General features: G+C 39.8%; 1 protein-coding gene across 1 annotated transcript; it reads right to left on the reverse strand.

The window, feature by feature from the left end:
- Positions 1-243: 243 nt before the first annotated feature.
- Positions 244-17,971, reverse strand: gas8 (growth arrest-specific 8). Its single transcript, XM_048263595.1, has 11 exons — positions 17,833-17,971; positions 16,227-16,319; positions 15,728-15,925; positions 11,229-11,435; positions 11,067-11,121; positions 10,704-10,909; positions 10,397-10,564; positions 8,448-8,534; positions 6,242-6,451; positions 933-998; positions 244-610 (listed from the first exon to the last, which is right to left on the reverse strand). Exons 1-11 carry the CDS (start codon positions 17,833-17,835, stop codon positions 416-418), a joined length of 1,488 nt encoding a protein of 495 aa, XP_048119552.1. The 5' UTR covers positions 17,836-17,971; the 3' UTR covers positions 244-415.

Here is a 17,971-nt window from a genome sequence, read left to right on the forward strand (position 1 = left end):
CATTATTTTTATGATTTTCTGTTTCCCCGAAACCCCATCATTCTCTCATAGGGATTTTCTCTTATGAACCGGAATGTGTAAAAAATGCTAATATTTGAATAGCGTTTTGCGCCATGCGTTTTAGACCATCAAAATAGGGCCCTAAATGTTAATCAGACTGACATTTTATGCCATATAAAATCACCCTGCTTATGTTTAACGCCCCCGATCCCCCAATAATAATTAGTAATAAAAAAAACTTGGTTTGCGTTTTGCTTTTTTTAATGCACAACAATTTTAAAAATGTTCATGAAACTCCTGAAAACTGCATGATGATTCAAAGATAGGGAGGTCCAGATCTTGATTGCACAAATGGAAAGGAGCCAGCAAGTAAGTTTAATATGTATCTCTATGTTGGGGTAAAATTCACCAGGAGTCAATTCAGAGGTGGAAGTGTTGCCCTTGGGGCTACATCCTTTCTTTGAATATTTGCTGACACCAGTCCTGAAGGACCTGCACCAAGTGTCAAGCGGTTGAGACTGCACTCCAAAGGCTTGAAGCCAAGCTGGGCCACAGGGATCCCAAAACTGACTAGCTTCGCTTCAGACGTGCGCAGCAAGTCGTTATGAGCCTGACATGGTACAGAAAAGGTGCAATGGTCATACAACTTCATAGAATGATGTCAACATAAGGGTAAAGAAACAACCTGCTTAACCATTTATTAGGGAATATGTTTTTTTTTTTTTGTTTCCCCTGAAACATAACATCATGGTTCACTTAAACTTCAATGTTGGTACTAGTATGGTGTTAACCATTAAAAAACAGTTTTGTTAATGTAATTGTTGATGACAAACTGTAAGGATACAAATTTGTGACCATAGGATATTTTACTCAATGTTATTTTTTACACAGAAAGAGTAAACTATTTTACTATGACATTTGACCTTACTCACCTTACAGGCCCGAGCAAGTTCATATTGCAAGTCTTTAATGGTATTATTCTTCGTGTCCAATGTCTCCTGAATAGAAGTAAAACATTTGATTAAAGTCTTTGAATTTGAGAAATTGAAAGTCATTCTTAATGGGCTCTTTGCACAAAGGCTCTCAATGCGGTCGCTTTGTTCGCAGTGGAGCGTCAACTGTGTTGTAACGGCATCTTCCGTTATATTCTGTTCCTAACATCTTCACTCCGACACTGAATATCTTGTTTGACCAATAATACAAATTTTAAAAATCCTTCTTTGTTGTAACATGCTGAATTACTAGGTGCAACACCAAACTGGGTCCGTGTAGACACTAATTACATTAACAATAGCGGCAGGTTCAAACACACCTGGCTCCACCGGAAACAAAGCGGCTTTCGAGCCCATTCATCTGGGATAATTCTGTTCATACACAGGAAAAAACATTTTACATCTCTTATGCTATGACGAGTGGCCTCACACAATGGCCAGATCTTTCAACATCACATGTACTACACTATGATGTCACACTGTGCTAAATTGGGACACTTTTGGGAAAAGTTTGAGGGATTAGGGAGTGACTGGGATACAACACTTACTAATAATAACCTGCTAAAATTAAGGGTTCATACACATTTTAACCAATATTTTTCCATGACTTTTTGGCAAATTTCCATGACAATGTAAGAATGTCAGTTGACATTATACAATAAGAATAAAAATCTGTGTTAAAGTTTACCCCTTAAAAAAACACAGCAACTGTCAATTAACACAACTAATTGGGCAGTAGTGGAAATTGAATAGTGAATGCACAACTAACAATTTAATCTTTTTTTTAACCCCACTAAAAAAAAAGGGGGTATGGAGTGCTGACAAGAACAATCATGCACCAGGTTGTTCAAACAGTGTTAGGTCAATGCTTAAATGAACTGATTAAAAAGGCACCACAGAGAAACAAATGCAATGCAGAGCAGCTCTTTTTTCCTTTGCTGTCTGACGGTAACTGTTTAATTTGGAAATTAACGTTAGACTACTTGTTTTTTCTGCTTTCTCTGACAATTCATCAGCAGATTTTTCGAGGGCAAACACATCTGCCTCTTCTTTTTCAGACCTTGGAGCAAAGTCCTTTTAGGCAAGTCCCTCCTCTCGGCGACCATAATGTAATGCTTTTTTTGCACTTATCGGGCATCTATTTCAGCAGAAATGCACATGCGCAAGGCTTCATGACACCAACCTTGCTCCAGTGGCGAGATCACACCACATGATTGGCACAATGTATTCACAACACACCACATGATTGGCACAATGTATTCACATGTCGACTTGTTGCTGCGGAATATGTGTAGACAACTGCCATATTGGCGTTACAAACTAACCCCATGCATTTCCATGGAGGATTTTTTGAGTGCTGTCTCCTCATTAGAAAGTCTCTGCTTGGAGTTAGTCAAGCTCCTTCCGCTTTCAGTCTACAGCAGGGGACGCCAAACCGCCGATCGAGATCTTTGGGACTTTCCCAGTAGATCCCAAGAATATCAGGAAAAATAAAAAACGCAGTCACTAAATTCCTGCATGTTCGCCAACATTTACAGGGCCATGTTCAATGTCCCACCCGGTCGCTTTACACCTCTAAATGCATTGTGTAGTATATGCAAACCACACGACCCGATGTTGCTAAGTGACTTTACCACGTCAATCTGTACCTGCTGTTGAAGGGTTTCAAACACTTGCCAATTCACGTTCGGGCCATCCATCGAGATTTGGATAGCAAGTTGTTGAGTTTCTCAACAACATCTTTGGCGGTTGAATGGCCTAGGAACTCTGAACCGATGTATTTGAAAAATTAAAGCAGCATAGCTTACAAGTGCAAACGGAAATGGAATGTGTGAAGTTATTGGAATGGAAATAAATGTAACCACCTTCTACATACTTTTGAAGACAATTTGTTTTTGTCTGGTTTTGTCTAAGCGTGCAACAAACGTAGTCAATTAGTCAATTTATTAAGGGAGTTTGTCGGTCAGTTAGTCGGTCATAGGGTAGGCTCAGCAAAACGTTAGCAAAATTAACTTTGACAAGGCTGGCGGCTAGCATTGTTATCATCAAGAGGTGTGCTAACTCGTAAGCCTAACACCGGATTGTTTTGCATTGAGGTGCTATTTTTAGACTTGACGAACTCCTATGGTAGGCAACAGAAATTCCTTACTGCAGAAATAGTAGATTGATGCTCCTGCGTCAACAGTATAGTGCAGGGCGATATGTAGCAAAAAAAGGTTTGTAGGTTGGTTGTCACCGGGATGCAGAGCTAGAGTTCAGCTGCAGGAAAGCTTCCTCTGAACCTGCTGTGCGCCTTATGCAAGCATCACTTGCCCTGGATGGCCTCAATGGAGGGGAGTGAAGAACTGGTGATGCGTTGGGCAGTTTTCACCACCCTTTGCAATGCTTTTTGGTCGTGGGCAGAGCAGTTGCCATACCAAACTGTGACACAGTTGGTAAGGATACGCTTGATGGTGCAGGGGTAGAAGTTCACCAGGATCTGAGGAGCCGGTGGACCTTCTTTAGCCTCCTCAGATAGAAGAGACGCTGGTAAGCCTTCTTGATCAGGGTAGAGGTGTTGAGGGTCCAAGAGAGGTCCTCAGAGATGTGGACACTCAGAAATCTGAAGCTGGTGATACACTTCACTTCAGTCCCATTGATGAGAATGGGGGTGTGTGCAGCATCATCTGAACAATCTACAGAGAGTAGCTCAGTGCAATTAACACACACATTGGATGGCATCTTAATAGATGGCATGGCTGTTGTGCAGGAGATGGTTGTCAGGAAAAGTGACATAAACTGTTGCCAAGATCTGGCAGAATGCTTCTTTGAAAATGTTGAAAGTAAGGCACGAGGCTACAATGACATATAGGCTACTTATTATTTAACAACTATACCATCACAAACTCCATGAAAGACAGGATGAGACAGGTCCATACAATGGGAAAAGCACATGATAAGGGATACAAAATACAAGACTACACCAATCAAAGACTTCAAAGCTTTCCTGGGATCAAAGGAAACCAAAGCCAACCTCGTTCTCTACCTTGCTCATAAAGCTGTTGAACTATGTAAACTGCCAGTCACAGTTCACACACACAAAGGTGGCAGTAGCAGTAAATAATTTTAGCAAAACCCCACATATCTACACGTCACACAGATGTCTTGGTGCTTGCCCTTCGCAGGGTACCAGACATCAACAAAGACAGTCTCATTATCATGGGCACTGGAGAACGTTGGCAAAAGATACATCTTGATAAATCTTGACGTACCCTAGCGGCAGCAAATGTAATTTCCAGCCAGGGTAGTCTAGCAACTCTCCGTTGGCTTGTGAGGTGGAAAAAACAAACTTCGGTCCGGCCAATCACATTGTGCATAGAGTCGGTGGACCTATCGGGAATCCTATTGCATCCTATCCCATCAGGAAATTGATGGACAACCGTTTGTCCCGCCATTTACCGTTTATCCCGTGGGAAAGGAAAGGTTTCTGTTTCAAGTCAATCAAGTCATGATGTCATTAAAACACTTGTAGGCTTGTAGTAGGTCCACATCCATCTCCAGACGTGTTAGCTGGATGTGAGAAATTTGTGTCAGCTCCTCAAAACATGGTTTTCAAACAGCTAAAGCCCTTCGGTGGAACTCGGGAACTAGGGAAATGCCATCCCTATGATTGCCCTACCATCGCCTATTGCTGTCCCCATGCTCGGTTTCCTGCCCGTGCAGCCTGGAGACCCACTACTTGCCCGATGAGAAATCCTAATCCCTATGGACAATTCATCCCCTACACTGGACTATTTGAACTTACATGTAACACTAAATGGGATTCATGAATTATCATACTGGTTATGTAACCATCTAACCACTTTATAACATATACCTCAGGTGGCTCTAAATACCATGTTATTCTCTGTATATAGACCTTACTGTCCTGTAACTGACCACAGGCAGATGGGTCAGGCCCTTGAGTCGTGGATATGCTTGAGGTTTCATCCTATATGTTTCTCCAATTCTTGGGAGTTTTTCCTCGCCCCTGTTACTCATGGGCTCTGTCTGAATGTTTAACACTCTGTAAAGCGCCATGAGACAAGGGTAATGTTTTGACGCTCTATAAGTGAAATTAAGTTGAAATTGAAATTCTGAGAGCACACAGGCAAGCAAATGTTTGGGCACAAGATACAGTGCCTGCTCCAAAGATTCTTGACTCACTATCACTGGGATGGAGGCAAATTGTTGATGGGCAATGGGCTCCTGTTTTGTCAAAACTTCCACCAGCACCAGAGGCTGTTGTGGAGCTTGTGAAGTGCTGTTGTCTTGCCAGCCAATGCAGTAGAAGGTGTTCTTGCAAGAGTAACAACTGACCATTCACACAACTTTGCAGGTTTGAAGGCTCTGAGGAGATGTGCACCAATATTAAAAAGACAGTGACAGTGGTGAGGATAAATACTTGAGTGACAATGACAATGTTTTGTTGAACTCTTCAATAATGAAACAAGATGCAGATTTTAAAACAATTTTCAATTTTTTCTCCAAATTTCTTGGCAAATGATGCAATACATCTTTTGTAAATAGTCTGTATCTCACTTGTCTACCTTATTATGTGTAGATTTATCAAAATATTTGACCACTTTAAGCCTTTACATTATTTTTTCTGCATATATTGTCCGCCATCTTGAATTTTGGCACTGAAAATGAAGAAAAAAATTGGAAACAGGTTGTTTTGTATTCAATGGGGTCCTCCCATCACCAGTTGCAAAAATCTATATGAACTGTTCCTAAAATTACACGATTCCCCATACTAGTATTAGTTTGGGCGTTCTTTTTAAAATGTAGGCCTAGGCTAAATGTTTCATTCAAAGCAGTGCTTTCTCGTCTGCCTCCTTCAGTCACGATAGCCAGACTGCATTGGGTCAAATGTCACTATGAAATGCGATTAATCAGCATTCAATTTTTTAACGCCTTATTATTTCTGGAATTAATTAATCCAATGCACAACTTAACAAACCAAGTGATGGCAACAGGATATGTATGTCATGAAGAGTTCTTTAGTAAGCTGTTTTTTTTATACTAGTCAAGCAAAATGTCCTTTTCTAGCCTTTTGGAGATTGTTGTAAGGGCTGATAGCCTAGAAAGAAGTCTGACTGCATGTCATGTACAGTACATACTGTACAGTAATGAGCTAATGAAGCTGGTCTGAATAATCTTAAAGAAATCATTACAAGTAATCACACAGAATGACCCTAAACAGGTAAACAAACAGGCTTATCACATACCTCCAGTTTGCGGGTTGCCACACTGACAGCAGTGGGATCCAGATTAGACGCAGACAGTACTTCATTGAGCTGGGCTTCCTTTTTTTCCAGGGTTTCAATTAGGCCTCCTAATTTCTTCTCCAGCAGCAAGTTCTTAAAGCCACTTTTCTGTTGAACCTCCTGGATAGCCTTGATGAATTTCTGATAAAGTTCATCTCGTTCTGCTTGGACCTAAAGAGTATAGCAATGTATTCAATTTGTTTTACTATAGGATTATTCAACCTGGGCCTTATTTGTAGATCATCTTTAGGTTTTAATATTCACTACAGACAAACAACCAAAATGGGTCAAGTATTGAATTAGAATGGTAAAAAAGACATCTTAGAAAAGGCTATACAATGAAGCTTACAGGCATAAGGGAAACAAAGTAAACCACTCATTTTCACCACCATCATATACCAAGATAAACACGGCTTTGTTCAAGTGTAAATAAACTTTATAAAACGAGTTTTCACATGTCTTACCCCTTTTGGGTTTCAGACCAAGAATAGCATTCAATTAACTAATCAAATCAGTGGTCAATGGTGTCTTAAGCCTCCACCGTCGACTTCAAGGCACCTTACCCTAACCTTAACCCTAACCCTTGCCCAACCCTAGTGCCTTCCATGCAGCGCTGCCTGGAAGACAACGTTGGGGGCTTAAAACACCAAGTAACAATTCAGTGCCTGTTGTCCAGTAATCAGAATACTGCTCCCATTTAATAATTAATGAGTAGACCGAATGCTAAACAACAATAAACTTGTTATTTTGTGACTTGTGTATGCTTAATGTCAGTGCGCCACAATATTTTTTCCTAGTAGATAGTGTGCCACGAGAGATAAGTTTTGGAAACACTGACTTAATCAAACCCCTTTTCAATTTCTCCCATTTTATTGTTGGGTTGTATTCTATTCTATAATTCCTTAGCTCAGCCCTGATTGAGGCCTACTCCAGGACCAATCTGAGGCTGTTAGGGCCATAGCCCTAGACCAGTCACAAAGGTGGAAACCAAGAGTTTCGGTTTATAGTTTCTGAAGCTTTCCATCACGCCCCATTCACACTGTGTGTGTGGTGTGTGCATAGTGGCTGCATTAGCCTACCTGTGCGTTTTCATTTTGCAGCCCATGTTAACAGGTTACAGCTTTCACACTGCCTCCGTGAGACGTGCTTCTCTCAGCTGTAACCACGAGCCAGCTAGACTAAGTGCTAGAGAATAGAAGTGGTGCCTATTTTTCACGCAAGAGTGTTGGAGGCAGTCATGTGACAAGACAGTAGACAGTGAAAGATAGTAGCAACAGCCTTGCATCAGAGAAGTTCCTGGTGTGAATACACACAAAACCTTGTAGTGATGAACAGAGATGCAACATATCTGGTGTGAACGATGCATCAGACACCGGGTTCTACCCCATAGAGCTCAACAGTCCTGCCCTCCTACAATTCTGGAAGATTGTAGTTAATTTTTTCCATTCAGAATTGGATTATAAGCCGTACAATTTGTGAAATGTGTTTTATTCGCGATTTAATGAAAAAGTACTACACTACTCAAAATCCTAATGTGTAAAAGCAGAGCCTTTGATTGCTAGAGATCACCGTTGCCATGGAAATGTTTATGCCTGACTCCCGCCACTGCAAGATTGTTTACTCGCTCGACCTGCTTGAACCAAGATGTAGGAAGAGGCAGTTAGAAGCGATGCATGGCCATCCAATGAAAACTGTTTTTCTCACCTTTGAAAGTTGAATTTACTCAATGTAAATGGTAGGAAGTTAGTCATCTTGTTGTCTTACATTCATAAGGAAGCATGTTAAACTATTTTTTGGGTGGGCAATGTTCGAAATATATCATTTCGCAATGGCTGATGGGATGAGTAGTCCCTTTGCTCGGAAATTAAAATATGTACACAGTCTTGTACCTTTTTTAGTTTTTCTGTTTGAATTTGAATTAAATGTTGTATGATTATGAGTCATGTCATAGCTGGTCAACCTAAGGCAGGGTCTAAAACTCTTTATATATGGATTTTTCCAGATGTCGATTGGAGAAATGAATGGGAAACTTACTTCTGGAAACTAAGTTCTCGGAGGAGGGGGCGGGGGCTGTTGAGCTCTATTGTGGTAATCCACCAAAATTATTTTTCCTTCCCTATCCAAAATCAGTGAGGTGATTAGATTGCAGTAAAGTTTGGCTTCTCACCTTATTGAAACTCTGCAGAAGTACTTCATGTTCCCACTTGAGGTCCTTCATATTTTTGTCAGCAACCTTCAGACGAGCCTTGGCACCCTGACAAAGACATCACTCATTCATTTTCTGCCTCATTCTTTGCAGAAGTCAAAATACATCAATGCTACAGTTTCCTAAATACAGCATGTTCAGCACATAATGGTATACGGATGTGTTTATAGCCATTTGTTATGACAAAAACTGTGACCAAATATATTTGAAACCATTAGACAACAACGGCAGTACAATCCAACAACATTAACAGTGAATATAAATAAATGAATGAATGAATTAATTTTTATTTAATTCGACAAGTAACTATGCAAAATCTAAAATGTTAAAACAAAAGGTTGGTCATTCAGCCACCCTTAATCCAGACCTGAACCTAGAAGTAAGTAAAGTGACTGGTATATAGCAGTGTGTAGCCTCTAGTGGTGTTTTACTTTAAATGTATGGGGGTAAAATATGATCCTCTAGTTGCGTAAAAACATGAAAGGCCCTCTGTACACCCAGTGTTTTGGTTTGTCCTTTCTGAGCTACTGTTAACTTCATAAATAGAGTCTAAAGTTCTAAAATCGATTGCACAATCAATTGGACCAACCAACACTAGTTTCGAAAACTAAAATAGGGAATCGATTTTAACCAAATATGTACACTATTCATTTTAAACTAATTAAAAAAAGATAGTATACATTTACATATTCTTCCAGCTGCAATTCGTTTGCTTGCATTGCTATGACTGTTCTATTGAATTTCCCCTTGGGGATCAATAAAGTATATATATATCTACTTAATCAGCTGATTCTAATTAACACAACTCTTCAGGTAGAGCAGCTAATTAGTGAAATCATATGTGTTAACTTTTACTTTCTGAAGCCGGACTTTTACATCTCTGGTTAAGGGTAAGTATAGTAAAAGTATATAAGCATATATACACGCTTTTGATCCCATGAGGGAAATTTGGTCTCTGCATTTATCCCAATCCGTGAATTAGTGAAACACACAGCACACAGTGAACACACAGTGAGGTGAAGCACACAGTAATCCCGACGCAGTGAGCTGCCTGCTACAGCGGCTCTCTGGGAGCAGTGAGGGGTTAGGTGACTTGCTCAAGGGCACTTCAGCCGTTCCTACTGGTCGGGGTTCGAACCGGCAACCCTCCGGTTACGTCCGAAGCGGTAACCAGTAGGCCACGGCTGCCCTAGAAGTGACTTCAACCACATAGATTTGTGCTTGTTATCTGACATTTTGTGTGGGTAACATCTCCGGTGCCGTGAATAAAGCTGCAGTCTCACACCAAGTTGTCTTGGATTATTTCTAACCACAGCCTACCATCCTAACCGCAGATCTGCCATCATTTCATGTATTAGTACTAGCATTGATTTTATTTGGATTTTTAAAGAATTAAAATATAAAAAGCATATTATAAAAAAATATATTGTAAAAAATATATTTTGACATGTATCTCACCACAGCAAGCTCATAGCTCTACATGCATTTCATGTGTGTGTAGGGCAGACTGTCATGAATCGGGCAATACAATTGCCATGTTGGAGGGATACTCTGGGGCTGAGCAATTTACAGAAATATGTGGTGTGTGATTTACAGAAAAAAATGCCATTTTTTATTTAGTGATGAAAAATGACCTTTCTGCGCTCCATATCTGTGACACGAACTGATCTGACTTGACCCGAGTTTACTTGTTAGCCAGTGTGTGCCTAGGTGTATGCACTCATAATGATTCTCAACTTTTTACTGCATTGCCATGAACAAAGTAAAGGCAAAAAAGGTGTTTCTTTGTTGAACAAATTGGGATGCAATGTGAGCCTTGAATTGGATGGTTAAAGTGGAACAGTAAAATATTAAACTATAACAGTTGCATAGTAGCCTGTAGGATATGTATATTTAGGACTTGTGCATACCGCTAAGGAGGCCTTATCCTTCTCATAGTTAGCCAGCTTTTTCTGGAGTTCAGCTACATCTTCTTTTGCCTTTTGCAAGGGTTCTGTCAAACGCCTTTTCTGTAGTTGCACCTCAGCCATCTCCTTCTCTAGGCGCTCCTCCTTCTTCTTCATCTCCTCTACTTGTTCCTATAAATACACAAACAGAGGCTGATGGGATCTGCAGTCCTATGACAAAGTTAACATTGAACAATCAAGTATAGAAACACATTTGAGTGCATTTTAATAGGTTCCAACATCACCCACAACTACAAATTGATTACCTTACCTTCAGTGAGTTGATAAGGGCTAAATTATTAATTGTAATGTCATTATAGTAGTTCTTCATGTCACTGAAGGCTTTCTCGTGGTTCTTCATCAGTGTACTGATCTGAGCATTTTTATTCTCCTCAAGAGCGTGGTTTTCGGTTTTCCGCCTTTGGTCTTGTTCCTGACGCAGAATCTGCATCTTTTTCTCATATTTGGACTCAATTTCTAAATAATACAGAAATATGACGTTAAAGTATTAAATTGAATGGCATATTCCCTGGAATGCATATGCAATGTACAATTATTTCCCAAAATTACTTTTATACACCCTTACTGAATTTTATTAAAAGTTTTAAATTAACAGAACAAGTGACAACTACACCTCTAACAAGCCTTTCACAGTCATTCCTTATGTTGGTGATCTCCTCTTCATGTTTCTGTGAAAGGTTTAACATAATTACAGTGGCATGTCAGTCAAGTTACAATGGCAATGAAGGCAAAGTCAACAAACAGTCAATGTCAACAAAAATATGGGTCTACAAACCAGTTTTATGCTCTTTATGAGGCTTTGTTTGGACAGCTCATGATCTCTCAAGTTCATCTTCAGGGATTTCATTTCTTTCAGCAATTCACTCTCCAGTTCTGAATATTCCTCTTGCATTACTTTGGTTATCACCACTCCTTCTGCTTTGAGCTCTGACACACTGTTTTGGTGTTCATAGAGCAAATGCTTTACTTTCTGTTTGTAAACCTGTACAACAACAGAATACAGTCAAAATGAGAGACATTTTCACCGAACTACAATAAACAAGGAAAGGAAGAGGATAAGGAAAGTATAGAGCCGGTCATCATACTAGCCACTTCTACAAGAAGGGAAGACATACAGTGCCCTCCACTGTGTTTTGGTGATTTATTGTAATCTCACAATGCTATATAGCATAGACGTAGCGAGTCCCTACCGAGAAAAAAACAGCCATGCAACTTCCAAGAGTGGCCCCGCCAAAACTCGCGAGAATCTGAAACATTACCTTGTCAGTAGATATAGTTATTTGGAGAGTTTTTGCCTGTTGTTAATCCTTCACCTCCACAACAAAAGCATTTGCATTATGTACAGGGGGGATAAGTCACGAGAAGTTTGCTATTTACAATAGCAGAGTGACATATAAATACATCGCGACTCTAGGAGAGTGTTCTAAACTCGCACCAATAAGGAGCATCCAAGAGCAACAGGGGCAAGGAAAAACTCCCTTACCAAGGAAGAAACCTTGGGCAGATCCACGGCTCAAGGGGCTAACCCAACTGCCAGGGGTCTTGGTGTGTGTGTTGGGGGGGATGACAAGGGAGATGCGATAGTGTGCTGTGTATGTGGGGAGAGGGCAGTGTGCAATATGGGTGTTGGAGAAGCTTCCTCATGAGACAATGTGCTGTGTATTGGGGGTGCAGTGTGCTGTAAGTATGTTGGAGGATGTGTGTTGGAGAAGCTTCCTGATGGGGGCAGAAAGGCTAGGCAATCAAGGACATGGGTATGGGTAGATAGATGGAGGAGAAATCAAAAATAATAAATAAAAAAGTTCAGTGTGTGTGTGTGTGTGTTTGACGTGTGATGAAATAAGAAAATAAAGAAAAGGTCTGTAGCATAGGGAGAGGGATGTAAAAGTGCTAAAAGTCATGTATGTGTGTGTGTGTGTGTTCATTTGAGAATGAAATGTTGTCTCATTCCTGCCTGATATAGGACTTCAGTTGCTCAACAGTATGGGGTATTCTTAATCATGTTTTTCATTCCATGATGCACCTAATTTGACAGGTCTGGACTGACCTGGACTCTTCCTCTATGCAGAAATAGCCTACTGTTTTAATAAGTGCAGAATTCATTTCGGCATTGTATTCCTTGAAATATTCAAGGTCTTCCCTATAAAAGACATTGCCTGGATAGCAGTATATGTTGCTCAAAACCTTTATACATCATTCAGAATTGATTGTGCCTTGCCAGATGTGCAAGATGCCCATGCTGTAGGCACTAATGCACCTCCACACCGTCATGGATGTTGGGTTTCAAACTGAGCACTGAAACAAGTTGGATAGGCTGGATACTTGGATAGGCTCTCTCCTCTTTAGCCCAGATGAATCCATAACGGTTTCTCAAAGTCGAGGACTTGTGTTTGGTAGAACGAGCCCTGCCGAGTCAAATCCTTCAAAGACAATCACAAGGCTTCTTCTTAGCATTTGGAAAACACACAATGGAACAGACTAGCGAGTGTGCAGTAAGCTGCTTGTGTGCGTTTTTAAAAATCATGCCTCCTGCCCGCTTCTTTTTGAAAAACAATGAATGCACCAGTCATTCATTCACCAGTCAATTTGCAAATAGAAACCTCAGAGCAGCAACTATTAAGCAAAATCGTAAAGAGAAAAGTGTAATATTTAGCTCGCAATAGCGCTTATTAGAAAATGTTTAAATACCCTTCCTAAATGCCTTATTTACACAATTACGGTGTGAGAGTTCAAAGTTGTCAAAATGATGAGGCCATATTTCATTTAGGTTACTTTACATAGTGACAATAACACAGTGTTTACATTTAAATACATAGTGAACTTCCTTGTTTGGTATAGACTTTAAATCTTCCACAAATGTTTGCACAGGATTGTGGGTGTTCCAAGCACGCAGAGGATACACACATGCATCCTCTAAAATTCTCAGAAATTCTGAGAACGAAGGACTCAGTACTTGATAGAATTTTAAAGCACCCTCGACATTGGAACAGTGGCAAGATTCGACGACGTAACATACTTGAAAAAGCAGCTTTGAAGGATCCGTCCTTGACTTTGTGACTCTGTATCATGTCTAAATACAACTTTGGCTCTTGCATGGTAAAGCTGACACTAGCATTTCTGAATTGAGTATCCAACTGTGCTCATAGACAATGGTTTTAAGAGGTTTTACTGAGCCCATTCAATGATTTTCTTTACAGAAACAGGTCTGGGCCCGGTCTCCCGATAACGATGGATACATGCACTTACAAGGGCTTTCTATGATTCATCTTGCGATCGTTCGTTTGGTTTTTCTGACTGTTTCCCGAACATGCTCGTAGCATAAACGCGCGTGCACTGCTCTTAAGGGGAGCTGTCCATGTTACTAGTTCTGAAATATCCTCTAATTTGATGGTGATGTCAGGTAACTGCACGTCACACCTATAGGCCTACCGTTTAAACTTCGGATCTACACATTAATTCACATCAATATTAAAATAGTCTAATAATCTGCATGTAAGAATCCCAAGTCAGCTATATACCACACACAGACATAAATAATTATTATTATTATTTAAGATTAGATTGTTGCACCGTTTATGTTTGTGTCACTTAAGACGTTTGAAGATAAGAAAGAGGTCGAGTAAGAAAGTGAGGAAATGTGTAGGCTTAAATAACATATCATCAATCATCATCATCATCCGTTTTTTTATTCAGGGAGAAATTGACTGAGCATTAAGCTCTTTTATAGCAATGCCCTGAGTTACAAAACAACAACAATAAGTCTAGGCTTAGATCTTGATGCAGCACAGACTAAACCACATGTTCCTTTCTCTTACCTCATAGGCCTAATAAAAGATAGCCTACACTTACATAAAGATAATGACAAACTATTCTGGCAACGTCTCGTTTCATAACTCGATTGTAGATCTACAAGTGTTTTCACGACGCTCTTAAGCTACGATGGTTTCGGGAAACAGGCGGCAAATCTTAAGAAGTTCACAAGAGGGACTTTATGACGCTCTTAGGCTTACGATGCTTTTGGGAAACCGGGCCCTGGTGTTGATGCAGTGCCATCTGAGGTCCTAAATCGTTTTTTAAGCTCTATGGAAATGTTTGCAAATATTTCTCTGGATTCTCTGAATGTTTTAATAATATTATGTCCTGTAGATGATTAACTCCCCAAATACTTCACAATTTCATGTTAACAAGCATTAAAATTACATTGTTTCATCATTTGTACACACAGGTTTACACAGAGTGATGAATACCCCTAAATGTTTATTTCTAAGAGACCCTGCCTCTCTGGGATGCTCTTTTTCATACCCAATAGTGTTGCCAGTTACCCTAAATAGTTGAAAAATATTCCTCATTTTGTTTTCTTTATCATTAGCCTACACAACTTTTCCAGCATTTTGTTATCCCTGTCCCAACTTCTTGAAACATGTTGCTGGTATCAAATTCAAAATTAACATATACTTTCCATGAAATAGTCAAATTTGTAATTTTACATTCTGTTTTTATTCGCATTTTACACAACCCCAAACTTTTTTGATTTGGGGTTGTACAATGTAACCCTTTGCTTTACAGTGGTAACTGATGTACATTATCATTTTAGCCTTGTATTTTTATAGTTGTTTTCAGTTGAATTATATGTAGATTATCCCGATCTGAGGTGTTGACGTTTGCGGGTTTGAGTCAGGGCAAGTGCAGGGCTGAGCCGCAAGGTTCAACTCAACACAGGTTACAGTCGCATAGGTGAGCGAATGCTTAAACAAGGTTAAAGCACCGGTAGATTTACACCCAGTGGGGGGGTGTGGTGATGCCGTTCCGTGCAAAACGGATGACGTTCCCTTGGCTTAACTGCCTAAAAGTTTATGACTTTGTCAAAATCTTTTTGCAAGTGCATCTTGGGGATGGAAAGTACTGTATTGCCCTTTAAAGGGTATATAAAATACATGTTTTCAGACCATATTTTCATTTTAACAATCTGGACCTACTATCTTAGCATAATTTATCATCACTACTAATTGATATATTGTGAGTCATCATGCCCTAACAATATATTGTGCGTCAACCATGGCTCCTCCCTTAATTTAAACTAATGGAGTATTTACTGCAGGTATGAGCAACTACCACGTCTGCTTGTGAGACTCGACTCCTTTTTAGATACGGATCTAATTGCACCGACACTATCAAGAGGTCATGTCTGAAAACAGCTTACGTTAAATAACTGTGATTTCAAAATTGACTTAAATAATCATCATCATGAGTTTTGCCATAATCAAGCAGACCTACCTTAATTTCAGCCTGGTGTCGCTCTTCTGCCTCCTCCATTTCCCTGTCTCTGTTCCTCAGCTCAGCTTTCTTGTCCTCAAAATCTCTCTTAGTGATCTCCCAAAAGGTATGTATCTTGTCTCTCTCCAGCTGAAAATAATTGCGCTCTTCCCTCTCTCTGTCCAACTCCTCTCGAAGGCGGACAATGTGTTCTTCCAACTGTAAAATACATGTAACTTTCAACATTAGTTTATCTGCATCAGTGCACCTTGTATGTTTCAACATTAATCTATCTGAATCAGTACTAAAATTCCTTGTAATTTCAGAATGTCTCCAGTTGAATGGTTGTATGTTATTTATTATGTACTGCAAAACACTGAAGAGTACTAAAAGAAATTAAGAAACAGCAGAGAAGACAATACTTTAAAGCCTACATTTCAGGTATACCGCTGCACATGTCTGACAAGTCTGAAGATCTATGGCTTTTTTTTTTTCCATTAACAAAACTATTATTACTAACCTGTTCCTTCGACATTTCCTCTGTAGACATGCCATCAACAACAGTGGGTGTTTTCCCTTTGGGACCCTTTTTACCGGGTTTCTTCTTAGGAGGCTACAAATGATCAAAGGTTAACATTAAGGGGTTTGCCAAACGGATAACCAAAACGTTTAACGTTAGGCACATCTTTTAGGTCTTTAACATCACCATGGAAGCCTCTAGCCCTAACAGACAGGCCCACAGCGGGCAAGAAACGTTAACGTTAACTGAGGCAGCTGCCAAAGACATCACGGAAAGGAGATAACTTAACGGTAAATTAAGTTATCCTAATGTTAACATTAGTTGTTTCAAGACACTGAGTTAACGTTATCAAGAAAGACGAACGTTAACTTTAACCAACTTAACGATGGTCAAAGCAACGTTAAATTTCAGCAGAGGTTCCAGACAGAGTTATCGGAACTCCCCCTATTTCCACCGGTCCCGTATTTCCACCGTCTTGCGTGTATGTGTCACTTAATATCCATTTCTATACAAACCAAGACAGCGGACTCCTATAGAAACGCAACCACCCACAACATAGGTGTATCTAAATTAGCTATGTACCAAAAATGACATTTTACTGTGACTCGAGGAGCTGTAAACAGTGTTGTAAGGCTGCGTGTACACAACCGCTTGGAGCTCCAGTGGAATTTTAATTTCACGACGAGAATTCTCGGTCTAACCGCCCATGTGCCATTGAAACGGTGTAAATAGGCGACCCATCAGGCCAGCACTATAACTCCGAGCGTGGTAAACAAAATCGGATATTTCAGGCAGTAAATCCTCCCGTTAAGAACCAAACCAGATTTTGTTCAAATCTACACAACTATGGCTACTGAAAAATGTAAGGTTCATTTAGTAAATGTTATTTTGAAGTGTTAAAAAACATCGTTGTTTTAGAATTTCTGAACAAAAGTGGTGATAATTGGGGGTGTTACGATATCTAACTTAACATTAAGTTAGTGCTAATTATGTTAACGCGAATCTCCAGTTTAAGTAACGCAGGGACATCAAGACTATAATCGTAACGTTATAATGATACCTAATGATAATGTCAACCGTCCCGTACTCCGTATTCCGACCTCTTACGTGTATGTCACTTAATATTCGTTTCTATACAAACCAAGACGGCGGATTCCTAAAGAAACGCAAGCACTTACATCATAAGTGCATCTAAATTAGCTATGTACCAGGATTTACATTTTACCGTGACTCGAAGAGCTGTGAACAGTGCTGTAAGGCTGCGTACAACTCAGCTTGGCGCTCCAGTGGAATATTTTGATTTGCGACGAGAATTCTCGGTCTAACCGTAGATGTGCCGTGAGAAAGGTTGGAAATAGGCAGCACAGCACTAAACTCCGAGCGTGGTAAACAAAATCGGATATTTCAGGCAGCAAAAGCCCCGGTAAGAACCAAACTAGATTTTGTTCAAATCTACACACCTATGGCTACTGAAAAATGTAAGGTTCATTTATCAAATGTTATTGTGAAGTATTAAAAATACGTACGTTACCTGTTATGCTATGCTAGTTATCTACCGATCATTTTATGTTGTTTAATCTTAGCTACTGGAAAAATGATCACTCACCATTTTAAAGACGTGAAGTACAACTTAAAAGTACATAAATATAAACGCTGATTATTTCAGTGAGATGCGGTTAAGAAATAAGGCAAGCCATTGAATTCTGACTAAGTGTTGCCAGCTAGCTAACTTGGCTTGTGGTCGT

This window comes from Alosa alosa, chromosome 14 (assembly GCF_017589495.1).
Source record: "Alosa alosa isolate M-15738 ecotype Scorff River chromosome 14, AALO_Geno_1.1, whole genome shotgun sequence".
Classification (NCBI taxonomy): Eukaryota; Metazoa; Chordata; class Actinopteri; order Clupeiformes; family Clupeidae; genus Alosa; species Alosa alosa.